The 21,601-nt window shown below is 38.4% G+C and overlaps 1 protein-coding gene across 2 annotated transcripts in view; it reads left to right on the forward strand.

Annotated features, from left to right (window-relative positions):
* PARD3B (par-3 family cell polarity regulator beta) overlaps positions 1-21,601 on the forward strand; it is a 1,015,886-nt gene that overhangs the window by 918,424 nt on the left and 75,861 nt on the right. Inside the window, exon 22 of one of the 2 annotated variants that reach the window (XM_045480902.1) lies at positions 18,200-18,335. The exons of the other annotated variant lie outside the window; for it this stretch is intronic. Coding sequence (XP_045336858.1) covers positions 18,200-18,247 — 48 coding nt within the window. The 3' untranslated portion in view covers positions 18,248-18,335. Of the gene's footprint in view, positions 1-18,199; positions 18,336-21,601 lie in introns of those variants that run through there. 2 annotated transcript variants of the gene reach the window in all.

The raw sequence follows: 21,601 nt of genomic DNA on the forward strand, positions 1-21,601 counted from the left end.
CTTGGTAAATTTGGACCATTTCTTTAACCTCTCAGTCTTTTTTAAAACTAGGATAATAGTTCTCCTGGGACTCATATAAATATTGTGGCAATTAAATGATTATTACATGTAAAGCACTCAGAATATTGTCTGGCATATAGTAAGTGTTCAATAAATGTGAGGATTTTTTTTTTTAATGGTGCACATACTGAGGTTTTTAGAAATAATATATTCCATTAGGTAAACAACCATCCTACTTTGTCATGATTGGAGCTTAATTAACCCTTTCTGTTATTCCAGAGTCCTGGGACATTACGCAACACACAAAGCATTTAGGAGACCTTCCAGTCATGTACACTCTGGTTGCCACTGAGGTATAGCCGTAGTCCCTTCAGGTGGTGACTCTCTGGCCTGGTTGTAAGAGACTTTGGCAAAGTCCATTGGTCAAAAGGTCAATAACTATTTCCCTCTCTCCCAAACACAAACTTTTTCTTCAAAAGTACACTCCTTTCATCCTTGACCCCAGGGGCGCACCTAATCTCTTTAATGAGCTTATGCTAAAATCAAAGACCCAAGACCAGAAGAAAGAAGTTTCTGCTTTCAGCTCTGCAAAACCCCGGAGCAGAGAAATACCAGGCTCTAGTTAATTACTTAAAATAGGAGGTGGAGGGGAATATAAAGAGAATATGTGCAAATTATGTACTCGGTAAGTTATACTACAACCTGATTAATAACAAATATGAAATCATTTACTCAGTGCTGACTTCAACAGATATGTGTCACTACCTTATATACCTTATATAAATTATTCCAGACAATAAATCCATGAGGTAGGTATTTTTAGTCCTGTTTCACAGATGAGAAGATTAAGGTTTTAAGACCGCACCACAGTCAACAACCATTAGCAAAGCTGATATTCTAACGTGTGCTAACTCCTAGTAGAAAGAGAAGGAGAGGAGCATCACTGTGGCAGCTGTTTAGATATATATTTTTACATGAGATGTTTGGAAGAAAGGGAAACTCTGAGTATTTGTTTATAAGCCCATACAGACTGTGCCTCTGTTAAACTACTCTTTAATTAGCACTCTTACAGTTTTTTTTAACTCAATGGTATTGGTATTGTTTCATCAGTTCTCTGTAAAAGTCAAAATGAAATCATTCTTTTTTGCTATAATCAAATAAGTTAGCCTATCTCTGGCTTAAACCCAACCCTAAATACCAAGAAACAGAAAAAGAAAGTTCAAAACCACATTATTTTTCCATAATATGTCAAATAACCCTATGCTATACTTACATTAGAGTGAAAAACAGAACTCTTTCTGCTTCTAATGAACAATTAATTCCAGCTCAGGATGTCGAGTTTAGAATAGGTTAAGTTCCCCCAAACCACAACCGTTTGTGTTGGATCATGGTTAAAACCCAAAATTCCAACTTCTACAATAATCACATTCTTTTCTTCTACTGCAATGGGAGAAATGACCATTTTATGTAATATTGGAAAAACCATAGCAGAAACGCCTATGAATTCCAGATTTCCTAAACTGTTCTCAAAGCTGTTTAAAATCAGTTGGCTATGTTTTGTTTTAGCAGAGCTCCAAAATTCTGAAATTAACTTCGGGTACTAAATTTTTTCATTGAAGATGTTTGGAATGGAAGATATGGAGATACATTTTACTGGCATTCATAACACCTGTATCGCTTAACCTTGATGACAATTAAGACCCAACCTGAGCCATGTTTGTGTTCAGATCCTGGAACCCAAAATGGTCCCCTCGGACAGCTTCCTGTGTAATTAGCCAATCAGATCACTGTGGTGGCCATCTTGTTCTTTCAGTTTAAAAAAATTTTCAAACCAGAGTTATTTGCAAGCTTACCATCATTTGGTTCTTATTAAGTAGTAACAAGTATGGTGTTATGAGAGAAAGAAAACTCACAGAAACGCTCCTCTCTAATAGGAAGAACACTTGAATAAAAGAGAACTCTAAAATGATTATAATCACTACAGCAATTCTGAAATGGCCATTCTCCACAAGAAGAATGACCACTTTTGAATACAATTGTAATGACACATATCAGAGCCTGTGACTTTACAGTTCTGTGAAATTCATTTGTTTCTCTGTGTTTACTGCTGAGGCTTGAAATCATAGTGCTAATTTTCAGAGTGTCTATGAGTAAGTGTAAAAGTTGATTTCAGCCAGGCACAGGAAAACTTTCCATTTATTCAAGTAAATGATCTAAGAAGAACTGGTATAATGCTGTTATTATAAACAATTGAGAAATAGTTTCTTTCCTAGCTCTGAGATAAGACTTTTGTAAAGTAATGGAGTTCTTGGGTTTTATCTCCATCGGGCTTTCTTCAAATGATTTAGTTCATTCTGTGTCATCTTTCACTAAGACATAGCTCCGTTCCCTAGCCAGCAAAGCCAAAGCAACACATGAGGGAAATAGCTTTTCTGCCTTTATTCCCTTGTTGGTTTATTCGTTCACTGAATACTTAGCGATTTATATTAAGTATACAGCAAGCCCAACGTTTGCATCAACACTTAACAACAAAGAAAGAAAACCTGACTGGGGAGGCGGTGAGGTTGGAGCGTGTGCACAAAGACATTGTTTTGAAATTTCTCCTTAGAGAAACAGTAGGAAATGTTGTATGAGAAAGACATTCTCTGTCATGATCTGATGGCTTTCCTCTAATGAACCTTCTGGCTCACTCTATGATAATGGATACCCCCAAACGATGTGGAGAAATCTCCATTTTTCAGTTTTGCTTTCCCATCGCCACTAATTGCCAGAGGTCCAGATTGTTTCTGAAGAGCAGAAACATTTTAATTGTAATTTTTTATATATATCAGCTACTTTTCTTTTATTCATCTATTTAGTATGGACCAGGTTGCCTGTTTTCCATGCAGTTCCCTTTACAGTAACTTCCCCAGGTTTAAATTGCCAGGCAGTACTTTACTAACAAAATGTATGTGCTTATAAAGGAATCAGAGACTCACATTCCAGAGGAGGCACTCGTGGTCTCACAATTACCGTGAGTGATGGCCGGAAAAAGTCTCTTAACATAATACTTAAATTGGTGATTGGGAAAAAAATGCTATGGGATTTTAGCAGTTTGTGGTTAGTGTGGGTCTATAACTATTTTTAAATTTCCAAGTTTTAGAAAGTGGATAACCTGCTCCTGTTTCTACATATAGATGTGAATATGTAAGGTTAAAAAAAAAAATCTAGTCCTCAAGTACACAGTGATAGGGGAATAAAAAGATGACACACAAACAGAAAAGAACTGAAATTTTGTTTCAAACATTTAACATTTTCACTTAGTTGATTCATAAATTTAATTCATCAGAAATTTGAATAGTGTCCCAATGAGAAGCTCTTACAATTTTCCTAACTTTCTTGAAGATCTTAACTCTAAAATAAGACGTAAAGCTGTTAATGTCCTATAATCAATTAAGGAAAAGCATAAACTCATTCTCACTTATGTGGTACATTTTGGGCCTCAATATTGAAGGACAAAATTTCAAAGCATATGGTTTTTCATTTATTCATTTATCAATTAATTCCTTAGACCTTAATTTTTGTGGCAAATTTCTTTCTTTGTGCCAGAAATTTACTTGACTCTGAGGATTCAAAAGTGAATAAGAAGTTCATGTCTGGTGGGAAAGGCAGACAGGAAACATAATTTCGAACATAATGAAAAATTTAGAAATCATTGTACAGGAAAAAAATTGATAATCAAACAAATAGGAAAAGGAGACTAATCAATGAACAAGATAGATTTGCTTTAATCCCTGCAAAGTTTCCTTTTTGCCTGCATTTAGGGCATTCTGCCTCCACGTAAGCTATCCCAATGCCCTTTGGAATTTCAAAGCAAATATGAAGTGGCTTTTATTATGTTTCATGATGATACTTTACGCCCAACCTCTCATTTTGAGGATTTGAGCATTTGTGTATCACATCTGTCCCAATTACTGAGTGAGACCTACCCTAGAGGGTAGTTTTTCAAACTGTGTGTCACAGCTTATTAGATGATCATAAAACCAATTAATCACAATTGACATTTTTAAGATTTTGAATACAATAGGATATATCAGAGGCCATGGCTGGTAGTAACTATGAGTATTGCTTCGTGAAGTTCTTGTTTCATATCCAGTCTGTAGACGGATACACATATCTACTAGCTCATAATGTAAACTATATTCCTGTGGGTTATGCTTTTAAAAGGTTGAAAACCTCTAGTCTAGACTTTAAGTTCCATATCTGGTTGATTGACCATTTTATTTATAAGAATTTACATCATATTTGTTTCACTCTAGGGGCTCGAAAATTTTTTCAATAAATAACGTTGAATACATCCCATCTAAAACATAATGGCACAGAGTTTGCTTTTCTTGGTTATATCCATATATCAATATAGTATATTCATATATGTTGATATACAGATAAAGATAGATAAGTACACAGTTTGCAAATATTTTAATTAGCAGTCGATGGTTTATGCAGCTGTTAAATGAACATCTGAAGAAAGGTTACAATTATATAGACAAAAATATTTTGAAGACCAGGTGAATATAGTTGGCATACTCTAGTCTTTCTTGTTTTCCTGAAGTCACTATTTTTACCTTTTACATTCATTTTTGTATTATAAATGTAATACATGCTCACTGTAATAATTTACATAATTGGTAAAAGTGTTAAAGCAGAAATGTAACTCATGTATCATCAACCACACAATAAATGAGTACTTTATGCTTTGGCCTATCTTATACGAATACACGCACATACATGCATATCACATGTAGTATTAAATTGAGCTTCTACTTGATATGCTGTTACTGGAGACACTTTTTTTCACTTTCTGTTATATTATAAGCATTTCTCGTGCCATTAAATAATCTGCAAAAATTTGAATGTAATGTTTAATTCACTGATTGATTAATCATGCTATCATTGTTAGATATTTAGGTTATCTTCATTATTTCCTATATGTAATGAGGTAATAATTATAGATAGTCATATAGATAAATCTTTGCATTCTTAAATTATTTCTTTATCTTTGTCATAAATCAATATAAAATATTATTTAATATAAGGCTATGAAAAATATTTTAATTGATACAAATTTGCCTCTAGAAAAGCCGAGAAGTTTGTATTCTCCCCAGCAGCGTATTTATTAAAACATTTAACAAATGTTAATGGTCCGTTTTGTACAGGCTTTATACCAGACCTACTAAATCTCATTGTTTTCATTTTTCTTAGTTTTTACCGGTTTGATAGCTCATAGAAATTATTTTGTTTTCATTAAATTACAACTGAGATACAACATTTCATGTGTTTATTGGTCATGTAGATTTCTTCTTTGTTATGAATTTTCGTTTTTTTCTATTAAGGTGTTTGCCTTTTTTGCTTTTAAATTGTAAATGTTCTTGATGTAGAGTATTATTAAGCCTCTACTATCAAATACCATTCAGAACATTTTTCTAACTTTGTCAATAGGCTGTTAACTTTATGATACTTCAGAGAAAAAGAAGCTTTAATTTTTGTGTCAACAAACCAGAGATTTTTGTTAGTTTTTTCAAAAGGCATTTAAACATCTATCAAGATGGTCATATGGTTTTTCTTCTTTTTCTATTAATGAGATGATTTATATTAATAGAGTTTCTAATATTGAATGGCCCTTGCAGTGATGAAAAAATAAATCTACACTCACATACCACAAGATGTCTGTTTTTTCTTTTAAGATAAAGCTGGACATGAGTTATAGGTATTTCCATTTGTGATTTTGTGTCTGTATTTGTAAAGAAAAGTGATATCTAAGGGGTTTTCCCCCTAACGTTAGCAGTTTTACATAGAAGAGTTATATTACCTTTGTAACATGATTTGAGTAGTATTTCCTCTATTACTATATGTTACATCAATTTCTATAGTCTAGGAATTATCTCTTTGTCAAGATTTCAAATAAATCATCCATAAAACCATCTAGCCTCATGCTTTTTGTGGGTAATTCTTTGACACCTTTTTCAGCTTTTTCCATAGATGGAGATCTGTGGAAAAGAAGATGTTTCCTCCTTTACTAAATTTGGAAATTTGCTATCTTTTTCCGTAACATTATTTATTTCATTGAAACTTTCAACCTTTTAGTATTTTTTTTATGTTTTTTTGCCACTTAATATGTTTACTAATTCTGTTTTTGTGTTCTAATACATTTCTTTTTACCTCATGAATGTATTTTTTCTCTTCTTAAGAAGAGATAAAGCAAACTTTTTGAATTATTTAGCTATTTATTTAGCTTATTTATTAGCTTATTTTAATTTATTTTTTTATTTATAAATTTATTTATAAATTATTTTTAATTTATTTAATTACTTTTTAATCATGTTCAGTGACAATATAATTTAAGGCAATGAGTTTGGGTTTTTTTGTTTTTATTTTTTAATGTTTATTTTTGAGAGAGAGAGACAGACAGTGCAAGTGGGAGAGGGGCAGAGAGGGAGGGAGACACAGAATCTGAAGCAGGCCCCAGGCTCTGAGCTGTCAGCACAGAGCCTGACGCGGGGCTTGAACCCACAAACTGTGAGATCATGACCTGAGCCAAAGTCAGACCCTTAACTGACTGAGCCACCCAGGCACCCCTGTTTTTTAATTTATTTTGATGTACTTCCATAAATGTTAATATCTTAATGCTCTTCCTCTTATTTTTTTTCTAGGTAATTTGAAATTTAAGATTTTTTTCTTTGACCAAGAATGACTTATATAGTCATTATTTTAATTTTTAAGGATTTAGGTTTTTTCCACCTAAGATTTTATAATGAATGTATAATTTTACTATTTTGTAGTCAAGGATATTGAATTCTGCAACTTGGGGCATTTATTAAAAGTTGACATAGTATTTGTAACTTTGTCATTTAAAGATTTAGATGATTTAGGAGCACCTGGGTGGCTCAGGCTGTTGAACATCCAACTCTTGACTTTGGTTCAGGTCATGATCTCACAGTCGTGAGATGAAGCCCCCTGTGGGGCCATGTACTGGGCATAGAGCCTGCTTGGGATTCATTCTCTCTCTCTCTCTCTCTCTCTCTCTCTCTCTTTCTCTGCCCCTCCCCTACATACATGCTCTCTCTCTCTCTCTCGAAATGAATGAATTAATGAACAAACGAATGAATGAATAAAGCTTTAAAGAGTTAAATTAATTAAATTTAAACTGATGATTTTCTAAAAATGCTTATTATTTAATAAATACTTATTGAGTGCCTATGACATTCCAAGCTCTGGCAAGCTGCTGAGGATGTAGCAGAGAGCAAAATGGGCAACAATCTCTGCCTTGTGGTACTTTCATTCTAGTATGTAACATACATGTGTCACTATATTTCCTTAAATATAAGTCAGCATAATTGTTATACACACTATAAATATAATGACAGCTTTTCAGGAAAAGAACAAAAAGAAAACACCACCACATTAAATGCAAGCTTTTAGGGGTGTCTGGTTGGCTCATTTGGTGAAATGGCCTACTCTTCATTTCAGATCAGTTCATGATCTCATGGTTGGTGCAATCAAGCCCTGCATCAGGCTCTGTGCTGACAGCGCAGAGCCTGCTTGGGATTCTCGCTCTCCCCCATCTCTCTGCCTCTCCCCTGCTTGCATGCTCATTCTCTCAAAATAAATAAATAAACATTTTTTAATGTAAACTTTTATATTAGGAGCCATCCCCATTCATTTCTCAAATGTTTAAGTGTGAGAAACGTGTGTCCTCCCATTGGCATAATATAGTTAGATAACTTAATTATATTGTTTCTGATATTGTATGTCCTTATTTATCACTTTCTAGGTCTGTCAAAGACAGATGAGCCTGAGGTTAAAGTCCCCAAGTACCATTTTGTTTCTGAGGCATTGTGCGTCATTTTTTTTAGGTCTGTCTCTTGGAAAAGGTTGAAATGTGATGTTTGATTCATTCTGAGGTTTTTTTCTTCCAAAGAAATGTCTAGCTCATTTATATCTGTTATTATAACTGTCATTCTTACTCCTTCTGTCATTTTGTTTTGGACTTTGGGGTCTTGCACACCTTGTTCCGTTTCCTATTTTGTACCCCATGTGCTATATTTTCTTGGATTTTTTTTTATTTAGTAGTTTCACTCATACTGACTTTATAAAAACATTCTTTATCCTGTCTTCTCTATCAACAGCATAAATGAAATCATCTCTGTTGAGTTCCTCCCATGTAAAAGGAACAAAGGGACATGACTATATGTTATCACAACTTTCCCTCACACTTTTTAACATGTGCTATTTTAGACTGAGGCTTTAAAGACAAGGATATGTCTTGTCTTTTAATATTTTTTATGTGGCATGTTTGATATCATCCAGGGGTACGTTCGTGTCTAATGCCAGCCCGTTTGCTACAACATCCAGCATTGGGCTCTTTATCTTGATTCATCTCTCTGTTAACATGCTTACCCTTTTGAGTAATTTCACTTCAGGAAGGATATATAGTTAGTATATTTCTAAATCCTTGAAATCTGATAGTATCCTTTATGTATAAATCTCAACACTTACAACCATGCCTGGTGCTTTGAGGTATATAATAAATATTTGTTGAATGAATGACATACCTGCTTCCTAAGCGATTTTTCCCTAGACATTCCATCGTCTTATGGTTTTTAATATCAGGGAAGAAGAAATCCAAGGCTGACATGATTTTTCTTCTTTTTAAGTAACCTGTTTTCCCTATCTGAATCTTATGGGATTCTTTCTTTATTCATGATACTCAAAATTTTCACCCAAATTCTTCTAGCTGTTGGGCTCTTTTCATTCATTTTGCCAGGTTCTTCCTGAGCCCTCCTATTAACAGTTCTGTGTTGACTTCTTGTCTGTTTCCTTAATTGAAAGCTAGATGTTGTTCCTTAAACAAGATGGTTGAAGTTTCCTTGATTCTCTTATCCTGACACCTAACTGTAAAGAAGTCCTCTCCTACCTCAATGGCGGGCCTGGCTGTCACACCTGGAATCACACCTCCTGTTAGAGGTTTGGCAGCTTGAAAACAGGAAAGGAACCAAAGTCCTGAGCAATGCCTGGAGGAGAACCTTGCGTCTGCTTAGTTTCTCAGATGGTTTCTCTGGAATCGTGGGCAAGGGATCAGCTTTCTGTGCCCTGATTTTTATTTGCCCCAGCCCTGTCATTGTGTATTACCTGTGGCTGTGTCTACCCTTCATCCTCATACTATTGCCCACAAATTAGGAGGGAACACTTTCTTTTAGATTTGTTTCCCATGTGACAGCCACCTTGAGAACCCTTTGCTCTCCAGGTAGACGGTATGGAAAGTCTGCCACTCCACAAACAAGAAAATATCCACGTTAGTTTCCTCATCAGCCGCATAACCTTTCGTCCAGCCTCACCTCAGGCAGAACAGTTTCAGCCTTCTCTGCCAGCTCCCCAGGAAGATCTGTTATGTTCTGGTACCATGGCCCCCTTGCGGTTTGGTCTGTGGCACCATTTCTAGCAACACTCCTGCATATTGAGCACTGGTGCAAGTTTCACCCACTGGCCATTTCTGCAGAATCTGGGAGATCAGTGGTAAATTGCCTGCACTCACACTGTCCCTGAGTCCAGAATTCAATACTCATTATAATGTTTAAACCTCCTTTAAGAAGGAATTTCTTAATGGTGAATCATAGCAAGCTCCAGGACGGTTTTACTGCATCACAAAGGCCATTTTCCTAGCTGCTGCCTATTCTTATTCACACACAGTAAAACAATGCCTATCTAGTGATATGGCTGGAAAATATTATGGCTTTTCCCCCCTCCTACACCAACTCCTAGCTTTTCTGTAAATGGTCCTGCAGAAGCGAGACATGGTGTAAAACTTCCAAATTGGTTTCCTGACCATTTCAAGGAGGCTGCAAAATGTAGTAAGAAAGCTGGCTTTCTAGTTGCCCATCAGTGTAACTTCGGTAGGGCTGAGCTGAAAGGGCCCCAGAAATTCAGAGGGTTGAGTTGTTGGTTTTCTTGTTTACATTAAAGATGTAAAATATAATTAGAATGTCATGTGAGGGGTTATGTATATGTAGTTACCTATGAATATATAAAAATCTTATTTTCTCTGCCAAGCTGCATGGTTATAGTTATTTAGAATGAAAAGTGAAGTTCCTGCCACAGACATAGATACACTGGTTGCATGACTTTATTAATTCCTATACCGAGGTCTTCAGTGTGGATGATAATCTAATAACAGAATCATATTTATAATATAGTAGAAAATTCTCACTACGGGTTTACAACGGTATGCATGAGACCACAGCATTATTGAATGCTTGTTCTTTCTCACATCAAACTGATATTCACTGTCCCTTTTGGTGACAACTTAATCTGAATGAGAATTTCAAAAAGGGCCTGACTGACTCCATGGCCCCCTTCCCTTCCCAGACTCTCCCCTCCCCCTCCTTGACTGCCTCCCTCCCACCTTTACCCCTGCAAATATGATTACTTGGGTTCCTATAGGTTTATGATCTGTGCCCAGTCCTGGGAAAGTATAGGAAAATCTGTGAGATCCTTTTTCAAAAGTATTCTTCGAATCAAGCCAGCCCTACTCTGATCTTTATGACCTCCTGTTTCTCAAGGTCTGGGACTTCACCTCCTCCTGAGTATCAGATTTCCATTGAGGCTGATACCTCCGGAACCCCTAGAACCACCTTAGCGATACAGTTCCTATTGGAGTTCCCTGACCTGAATTGGTCACCCATTTCAGTTTCACCCCAAATCCTATCAATTTGCCATCTTATCATGGACAATCTTGAACACAGATTCTGTTTCCGTTTGGTCTCATCTCTCCTTTCCTCTCAGAGCCATTGTTGTTTTTTTTTTTTTTTTAATCTCTGCCCCACTGTGTTTCCTACCTACACCTGAGTGCTGGTTGTAGGCTCGTGGGCATGTGCTTCTACACCGTTATGCAACTCTCACGGTCTGTCCCATTCAAACGCTGTCCTTGTATCTGGCGGTGACACAATCTTGACTTCAAAGCTAGAAGTGGTAGTGGATACACACTTCTTTCCGATATTGCAAGGTGGAGTTCTAGAAAAAGTTCTTGATTTTTCGGCCTCCTTTCCTTAACTGTTGGTAAGTGTGTGTGCCCAGACATGTGCCAGTCAGAAAGCCTGTAGAATCCTACAGGCCTCTCTACCTTAAGAGTGAGTCTCCAATTTGATAGCAAGCTCAACTCTGATGTCAACCTGCTCGTCTCCGGGTTACAGCGCTTGCTGCCTAGTCATATTTCCATTGTCAACTAGGAAACAAGCTGGACAGATGCCACATCCCATGTGACTACCTTTTTAATTCTGGGAGGAAAATAAATGTAAGATACTCAGTTAATCGACATGGAAAAGTTTTCAACTTACAAGAACACCACTGAACTTCTGCTTACTGCTTTATCGTTAATGATCATCGTATTTTTGTCTAGCTTAAAGTTCCTGAGGTATGCAACACCCAAAGTGCAACTTTGCTGCCTTTATTTGCTACTGTTTGGAAATAGCATCCGGGCATGGTGTGGACTGAGGGAGACCAATCTTCATCCATAATAAGTAGTGATTGAAAAATAATCATACGTGTTCCTGGAACTCATATGTCCACATCTCTTTCCAGGTAAATTCTGGTCAGGGACACAAGTGGCCACTGAGACTCCCATTTAGCTTTCAATATGAAAGATCTGCAGCTTTAAATAAAACAGCACAAGTGTAGAACCATCATCAGACATGCAAGTGTAACTGTAATGAAAGTTACCTTGAACAAATCAGTTCCCAGGATGGCATTCATTTCTTATTGATAAATATGCTTAATACAATGAAGTGCAGCTTTTAGAAAGATAATGGAGCAGATAATTAAAACAATCTACTCGGAAACATAAACACACACATACACTCGTATGCACACACTGCAAGGAGACAAGGAACACGGTTAGCACAAATCCTGTCAGTACATCCTACCGTCTTTCTCTAGAAGACTCTCTGGCCTCTGACAGGAAAAAGATAGAAAGACATTTTGACTACAGTAAAGCTTTTGATTCTGTAGTATGTGACCAAAATCAGTGAAGGAGAAAGAGCCGAACTTTTACTTATTTCATACAGGTGGACAATGGTTCAGGGATGCTGGTAAAACCTGTCGTTAATGGTTCAGCTTCTGTTGGCTCCAGCATACCACATAGTTTTCTCTGCCATGATAACTGACCAGGGAAGTTAAAGATAGGGCTACTCAGGTCTCTTCTGCCATATAAAAACCTTATGGAGGTCAGCCCTTAGACCTCACCTGCCTCTCCTTCAGTGTGGAAGGGTGCATGAAAGACATACCCTTTTCACAGTCTATTTCAGCGTCCACTTTACCTCCTTCTTCTAGCATCCCATAATGCTGTTCCTGTAGAGGGGGTATACCTGATAAAGGCTTGTTGAATTCTGCGCCATTTTCTCTAGGTCTCTCTCAGGAAAAGGAGGAGGATGGAGATACTTCCTCCGTAAGCATCTTAGAATAACAAAGAAGTTTCCATGGATATGCAGTCTAGTTCCCTTCACTGTAAAGCATGGGCTTCATCTCACTGCCTTTTGCAAGTAGCCATTGACTGCATGATGCAGTCAGAGCTGGGTTGTTTGCTTTTGAAGAGGAATTCCTCGTGGTCCACAGGACACAGAGATTCTTACTTGGTCAGAGTCCCTCGTTAACAGCCAGCTATAATCACCAACGAGTGGTCTACACGAGTGAGCTAGAAGATGGCTTACATAAGTAGTCCCATTAGCCTGCAGGATGATGCCATATGTTAGTAATATATGCCCACATTTTGTATGTCTACACTGCCACAATAATCTCCTTTGCAAAGTCTTTCCCAGCTGCTCCAGCCACATCACCCTTCTTCTGTCAGTGCTTCTCTACTGCCTCTTGTTTCTACCAGGAAGTAAAACTTAATCACATCCTACCTGGTGTAGGATCACACAAATTAGTTGAGAGCTTGTGCGTGTGTTAGCCCTACATTGTACCCATCCTGAGGGCTTTGCTGCCCTTAGACAAATTGAATTCTTGATGGCTCAAATGGGTAAAATGAGGCAGAGTAGTCTCATAATCTCTAAAGCTGTCAAACCTTTTCATAGCTGTGTTCTCATCTCCAGTGTCTTCTCTCTGTGTCAGAGATGACACAAACGTAAATATTCAACAAATTAACATAATGAGGAATGCCAGCTAGTGGGTCACTGCCACGGTTTCCTTTGCGATAAAAGTTAATTTGGTTAGTGTCTTTTACAATGCTCCAAGTACCTACCTGACGTGCAGGCAATTACACCTATAGGGTGAGCACCTCATTCAAGTCTTTTTATAGATTAAATCAATGTATGTTCATGGATTTTGAAATAATAGATCTGGATATGGTGGCATGACCCCACTTGAGTGTTAAAAAAAATTAACTTCTAACATATTTTAATGCAAATGTTACCTTTGTAAGTGGATGACCTGAAAAGAAAGTGTTTCCATAGTAACCTAAGGGAACACATAACCTGTTTGTGATAACTTCTGCATGAAGAGAGCCAGGCATGGATTGGGGATATGCTTTGATGTCTGCTAGACAAAAAAAAAAATCGCTGACAGCATTGTGTGAGTGAATGGTTGGAAGATTTCACTTTATTTGTAGTTAATTTAGAAAATAAACTTTCATAATGAACTGCTGAAATACACACTTGAAACAACCAGATGATCCATCAGGATATTTTTTTAAATGTAATTTGTCACAAGTGACAACCGAGGCATCAGTTTAAGAGAAATAGATTAGGGATGAGTTCTTCCTATAGGTCTTTCCCATTTTGTGCATTTCTTTTTATCTCTACTCTGTGTTCTTCTCAAGGAATCACCGAGGTCTTTCAAAGCTCTTAGATTTCTTTTTTTTTTTTCTTTTTCTCCTTTTTTTTTTTTTTTTAACTCAGAACATGTCATGTAGAAGTTGCCCTTCTGGAATTGAGAGTCTATATTGTACAGATATCACCAAAAAAGGAATAGATTGATTAGCCTTCACTTTCTCTACTGATGTGGCTATTTGAGTTGGTGGCTTTTTAGAGGTACCATTAGCGAGAAATGAGTTTGACATCCACAAACCCTATATGGTTACCTTCCCCCTCTTCTTACAGATGTAGCATCTAGTAAAAGAAAAGCTTGTCTACAGGAGTTTTTTTTTTTTTTTCTTTCCTTTTTATTATTATTTTTTTCTTTAGGGTCATTAGCGTAGGGAACAGATGCATACAGTTTTAAGGAGTATTTCTTTGAAGCACCATTTGAGGCTCAGACCTCTGACAGGTCTGTGCCCATGGGCTCTGGTGTGGACTCAGGGCAGGGGCGCTGGCTCCAATTACCCATCTGGTATCCATCTGGTAGCACGAATGAAAGATAATACCAGATCACGGAGAGGCTACACCAACTGCCAACTTGGTATCAGCAGGCAAAGAAGGTGCCACCCAACAGCGCTGTGAAGAATAAGAAACGCTGTCCGTAGGGTATGCACGTTTCCAGCGCAAGATGCAAAAGAATGGCATGCAAGAACATATGGGAAGAAATTGCTGCACACATCTAGCCTTACAGCTGCAACTTGTTAAATATTAAACCCAGTTCTCTGCCGCACCGAAGTTGCTAGTGGAGTTTGGGAGAAAAGATATTATCCTAATACGTCCGAGACTTGTGTCTTGCTACTCACACCCACCCACAACAGGGTTAACGGGATTTGAGGACTTTTGGCTGGGGAGTAGCTACCAGCATCATAAGGGCATTGATTTACTTTACATGTAATGCCGCTCTGTAGTAGGTTGTTCAGTTGTAGTAAAATAAGGATTTCGTGGTTGCTGTAGTTGAGAGGTTGTATCAGTTTATTACTTCCTCCTTTTTTTTTCCTTCCCCCCTTTTCTGTTTTGTCTGCTTCCTTGCAGAATGCAGAGTGCTCTGGTTAGTGCGATGGCTAAGACTGAGACTCTGTTAATATATCCGCCGGGGATTTGCCATCTTCATACAGCATCCCTCTCCTCTGAGGAGCTCCAAATGCAAGCACCGGTTCAAACTGGCAAGGGCATGCTTGCTTATGAGGCTGCCCATCTGTGGGGGCCTTTTCCATTTATTTCCTCCTCTTGCTCAGCAGTCTGGTCCCTGGCCTGTCTCTGCATTCATGAATGCTGGAAACGACCAAATAAAGTGAGATATTAGAGTGAGAATTTAGCAGCATTGTGATCACCTAAACAACAATACGCTCTCACGGGGTCTTTTCCATGCATTAAATGGGCTGCCCTCATAGTAACGTCTCGTTGGTGTACATATGGTACTCTATATACTGCCATGCATTTTGAAAGACATTATCCTCATCGCATTCATTACATCTAAGCAGTTCAATGAAGACAGGAACCCATTTTTAGAGAAGAGAAAACTGAGGCTCAGAAAACGTGCATGATTGCTGACAATCACATCATTAGCTTTGAGCCCAGATCATGTGACACCCCCCCTTGGAAAGTCTTCCACCAGATTTAGGTAATGGGTTTTTTTTGTCTGTATGTTTGTTTCTGCTTTAATCTCTGAACTTCTCTTTCCTTCTCACAAAGGGAAACATTTAACTGCTTACGCATTATTGCAGTTTCCCAAAGAATGAGAGCTAGAGTCACGGTAAACATTCATGGTGGACAAGAACTCCCTGCCCTGTAGGTGGCTAGAGGGCTGGAAGCTAAGATGACTTCCTTTTTTGCATAATCACCAACAGAATGTCTCACATAGTTCCACTGAGAGACAAAGCAAAGAAAAATATCTTCCCAGTTGGCCACACAGAGATCCATGCTGGATGAAGTGGGGAAGAAAAAAAAGGCTGTAATTCAGAGGCACGAGTCACCTGGAGAAGAACTGTTGTAAAGTAATTATATTGCACAGGATCCCGAACGAAGTGCCAGGAGGGAGGTGGGTGAGGGATGAGATGTCGAAGTAGAAGGTTATGACCCAAAGGTGAGATTTCAGTATTGATGTTGACTATGACCTGCATAAAAGAATTTATGGGAAAGCCAAAATGAACTTCAACCTGATTCCATGTGTAAGATTGCATAAATTGCAAATTCAGTGCAAGAAGATACGATATTCTAAATTCCCTTGCTTTTCTTTTTCCAACTTATGGGACTTGAGTTCTTTTGCCATAATTTATACTAATTAGTCTTTCCACTTAAATCAAAAGGGGAACTGCAAATGTAGCCGTCCCCTGTCTGCTCCTCATTAGAGACAATTAGGAATTAGAAGAACAAAAACACGTCATAGAAAAGATAAGAAAAGCCACCCAGAGAGAGAAACGTGAAGCAGGAAATGATCTTATTGAACCAGACAAAGAGAAACTGATAGCCTTCAAGATCCATCCCTTGTCCAACTGAGGTCTGAACAGGGTCTGAAGTAACACCGCCTGGTCATGCCAACCTCCCCTGCGGTACCCTCATCTGCGTTTTTCATATCTCCTGTCATATTGCATTTATTAAGAAATGTTCTCGCTCTCTAAATCCAATTCATTAGTTCCCCTCCATGGATAAGAGGTATGGCATTACTGATGAGAGAAAAATAAGTCCTAAGCTAATCAGCCTTGGTAAATTCCAGTCTTGCACAATATTATCATAGAAGCTTTCTCCCAGAATTCAAACAGGGTACAAAGACACAGAGAGGGACCAGCCGGGTGTGAGGTGTCCTAACACCACTCTTGGAGCCCTGCTGTTTATATCACTTTATCCTTTCCCAAAGGGGGAAGGAGGAGATCAGGGAGCATTTAATTGCCTTATAAACTGATTGACAAATCGGTGATCTGATGCATATGGATGATCTTTTTAGTGAAATGGCTCAGAAGCTGCTAACAGAGATCATCAGGAGCCATGATTTGCACACCCTCCACGGGCTTATTACGGAGAAGCGGAAGGATGGGTTGATTATTATCTTTCCTTCTTTCTGTTTTTTTTTTTTCTTGAATGTTTTCTTCACCTCCAGGGAAATGCATTCTAGCAGCGTGAGCACCACTATTAATCAACACTTGTAGCAATAATCAGTGAGTGAAAAATGGTGACCAGAATCTGTGAATGCACTGACATAACTGTCTTCTGAGTTTTCCTTTGTGATCATGCCTTGGCATTCGAACATGGATAATTTATACAAAATTAATGTTGGCACCTTCTGAGGTGCAAAGATTTATAGAAGCAGTGCTTACTTCTTCATCCATTAAAAAAGAAAGAGAAATCGTTTCTGGTCATGATGAATAATATTTTAGAGCCTTTAAAAATATACTCGCGATCTTCATGTTTCTTTGTGTTGTGTTCAGCCAGCCTTCACTTTGGAGCATGGGTGTTATGAGAGGCGAAGCTGTTGTAAGTTCTTGCTTCCGGTTTTCCCAGAACTTTCCCCAGGAGGGGGTGTGAAAAATAATCAAGAATTCAAAAATACCTCAGGTCCCAACATCCTTCTGAGAGCTGTCTGGTGCTATTGGAAATGCAGGGGGGTGGGGAAAGGCTGAGTTACTAGCCACACCTGGGAGAGGAGCTGTGGAAATAAAGTGACTTGGGGCCGGTGAGGACGCTATGCACAAGGGAGGCCATTTTAAAATATGGTTGCCACTTTCACTCGACCAAGCAGCCTTTCAATTCTTACCATCCCCTGATCAGTAAGATAAATCCTGGCGTGTCAACATTTTGAGAATTTCTCTGAAATTTCACTGACTTGGAATGGGCTTGCCTGGAGCCCAAAGAAGGTCACAAAGCCGCAGGACCACGTCTTAAAGAGTGATTGATAGACCAGGACTCATAGGAGCATATGACACCAGCCCCTTGTCTGAGGATCGCTCCTGTCATTAAAATCAATGCAACTTAATTAAAGCAAATTACAGATAGATATGTCTATAAATAAGATATTAAAGTGTGCTGCTGAATATGATAATTGCTGCATATTTAGCAATCAGTGTGTGTGTTCTGCTTTTGCCAGGAGGAATTCCTTTCAGTGGAATCAATGGAGCTTTATTAAAAACCATCCAAATTAGAGGGAGAAACGATGAGTGTTATAATAACACAAAATCACTGTTTCAACTTTCATTGCAAAGAAAGGAAAGCAAAATATGTCCATCCCTCTTTTTTCATGCAAGGAAAATATTAGACATATTCTCTTTAAGATGTGGATATTTTGAATTTATACATTTTAATTTTTGTATTCTCTTCTCCCAAAGGAAGGCGGAGGGAAAGTAACAATCATAAATAAAACAATTCCGCAGTGAGACTGAAGTGTGAGGAACACGCCAGTGCCTGGATATACTGTTTTATTCTTTGATGACAGAAGACAAATAAATGAAGGCATACTCTAAACAGAGCTTTAAGTGGCTTATTTTATTCTCCTGGTCACGAGATCCTTGTGCGTGAAATTTTTCGTAGGTTAATTCGAAGTAATAAATGTTGAAAATAAACACCCATTTTCATCACCTTCCTTCCTTCTCTCACTGCTTTACCCCTGTCACCTTTTATCACATATAAGAATTAAGCTTATGACGGAGAGACTTCTTTTTTCAGGTTAATTTTAAAATAAACATTTTAAAAAAATCATTCATCACCTAATTTAAAAGTCAATACCAAAATGTAACAGTTAACTAAATCACTCCCACGTGACTAGAATCATTCTCGAATTTAAGAAAATAAATACTAAAATTACAAGAAGACAAAGATTTCAATGAAGAATGTTCTAAAAGATGAAAAAAAGGAAGCACTGGACAACCAGCCACTTCTAACAGACATTTAAAAGACATTTAATTTTTTTTCTAGTTTTTATTTAAATTCTAGTTTATTAACATAGTGCAATATTAGTTTCAGGTGTAGAATTTAGTGATTCATCACTTACCTGTAACACCCAGTGCTCACCACATCAAGCGCCCTCCTTAATGCCCATCACCCCTACCTACCTCCCCTCCAGCAACCTTCAGGCTGTTCCCTATAGTTAAGAGTCTGTTTTCTGGTTTTCCTCTTTTTTTTCCCCCTATGTTCATCTGTTTTGTTTCTTAAATTTCACATATAAGTGAAGTCATATGGCATTTCTCTTTCTCTGACTGACTTATTTCGCTTAGCATAATATACTCTAGTTCCATCCACATTGTTGCAAATGGCAAGATTTCATTCTTTCTATGGCTGAGTAATATTCCATTGTGTGTGTGTGCGTGTGTGTGTGTGTGTGTGTGTGTGTGTGTGTGTATCACATCTTCTTTATTCATTCAACCATTGATGGACATTTGGACTCTTTCCATAATTTGGCTATTGTTGACAATGCTGCTGTAAGCATAAAAAAAATACAATAAGGGGCGCCTGGGTGGCGCAGTAGGTTAAGCGTCCGACTTCAGCCAGGTCACGATCTCACGGTCCGTGAGTTCGAGCCCCGCGTCAGGTTCTGGGCTGATGGCTCAGAGCCTGGAGCCTGTTTCCGATTCTGTGTCTCCCTCTCTCTCTGACCCTCCCCCGTTCATGCTCTGTCTCTCTCTGTCCCAAAAATAAATAAACGTTGAAAAAAAAATACAATAAAAGGCATTTAAGAAGACTTATTACATTGGGCCACTCTGTGCATTTATTACTTGTCTCTGGAAAGAGAAGACAGAAAGAAAAAATGGGTAGAAAAGGAAAGTAACAAGAGAAGAAATGAATGTTTCGAAAAGTGATTTTTAACTATTTCACTTAAGCAAATGTTGATTTATTGAATGTCTTCCAAGCACTGGTGTAGGCGATGAGGAGAGTAAAAAAATTCCTGTGCTCATGAAACTTATGTTTTTGAGGAGAGACAGACAATAAATAAGTGAAGAGTAAATATCAGGCCATGATCATTTCCTCAAAGAAATATAAAGCTGTGCTAAGGGGCTAGAACGTGTCGCTGGGCCAAATGTGCTGTGTTATATATGGTGGTTGGGGAGAGTTTCTCTGCAGAGGAGGCATTTAAGCAGAGACACAAACGTAGTGAGGAACGAAAGCATGTGGATATTGGGAGCATGTTCCAGGGAAGTGTGAGTCGGAAGGCCGTGAGCAGCGTGCTGGGCAAGTTAGAGGGGCAGTGAGGAAGGAGTGTGGCTAAAGCAATAAGAGTAAGTCAGACCAGGAGGGAACGAACCAGAGAGGTGACTAGTTCAAAACTGTATACATCTTTTGGAGCAAACTTGTTAAGTCCACTACTGAACCATCCTCCCCGATGGTTGTTATTTCTAATTTTCTAAGATGTATATACAATGCATAATACTCTTGCTTAGGAAAGAGTAGAAAGGGTTGGCAATGGGTATAGTTTGCTTTGTTCTTTTTAAGGCCCGACTGAGGCAAACGATTTTCAGGAGAGATGACCTATGATTTCATTCCAGACTATCTATGCCAGAGGCCATTCTACAGACAAATTGGTTCCTAAATATGACACATGGGTTTGCCCCTCCGTGGAGGGTGTGTGGAGGGAGAGAGAATGGAGCTCTGCCATGTGTATTTCCTGTCTCCAGGCCCAATATGCAGACACATCACCCCCACAATCAAATGTGTTGTGCTTCCTTCCGAGGTTACCACAGGCACTACCGATGACTGCAGCCACCTCCAAATTCTGCAGGTGATGGAAAAAGGAAGTAGTCACAGCCACTGAGCATGTACATCACGGGTATCTAATCCCTGCCTTTTCCTTAACACGTGCTCCATTCTTGTGTAGCTGTCCTGCAGAGCGGTTCCCTATCCACAGGTAGAGAGAGGAGCAGAGTCATGGTCCTGAGACTCGTAACTGGGAAGTCTTACTGCCTACAGATGTTATGGGAAAATTCGAGACTAACCTATCCTTTGAACCACACTGAAATACCACCTCACACAGGTCAGAGTGGCTAAAAGTAACAACTAGGGAAACAACAGATGCTGGTGAGGCTGTGGAGAAACAGGAACCCTCTTGCACTGTTGGTGGGAAAGCAAACTGGTGTAGCCGCTCTGGAAAACAGTGTGGAGGTTCCTCAAAAAATTAAAAATAGAACTATCTTACAACCCAGCAATAGCACTACTAGGAATTTATCCAAAGGATATAGGAGTGCTGATTCATAGGGGCACATGTACCCCAAAGTTTATAGCAGCACTCTCAACAATAGCCAAATTATGGGAAGAGCCTAAATGTCCATCAACTGATGGATGGGTAAAGAAGATGTGGTTTATATATACAATGGAATACTACTTGGCAATGAGAAAGCATGAAATCATGCCATTTGCAGCAACATGCATGGACCTGGAGGGTATTATGCTGAGTGAAGTAAGTCAGACAGAGAAAGACAGATATATGTTTTCACTCATATGTGAAACTTGAGAAACTTAACAGAAGACCATGGGGGAAGGGAAGGGGAAAAAAAATAGTTCAAACAGAGAGGGAGGGAGGCGAATCATAAGAGACACTTAAATACAGAGACCAAACTGAGGGCTTATGGGGGAGGGGGGGAGAGGGGAAAATGGGTGATGGGCATTGAGGAGCGCACTTGTTGGGATGAGCACTGGGTGTTGTATGTAAACAATGAATCACAGGGATCTACCCCCAAAACCAAGAGCACACTGTATACACTGTGTGTTAGCCAACTTGACAATAAATTATATTTTAAAAA

Source organism: Leopardus geoffroyi, chromosome C1 (assembly GCF_018350155.1).
Source record: "Leopardus geoffroyi isolate Oge1 chromosome C1, O.geoffroyi_Oge1_pat1.0, whole genome shotgun sequence".
Lineage (NCBI taxonomy): Eukaryota > Metazoa > Chordata > Mammalia > Carnivora > Felidae > Leopardus > Leopardus geoffroyi.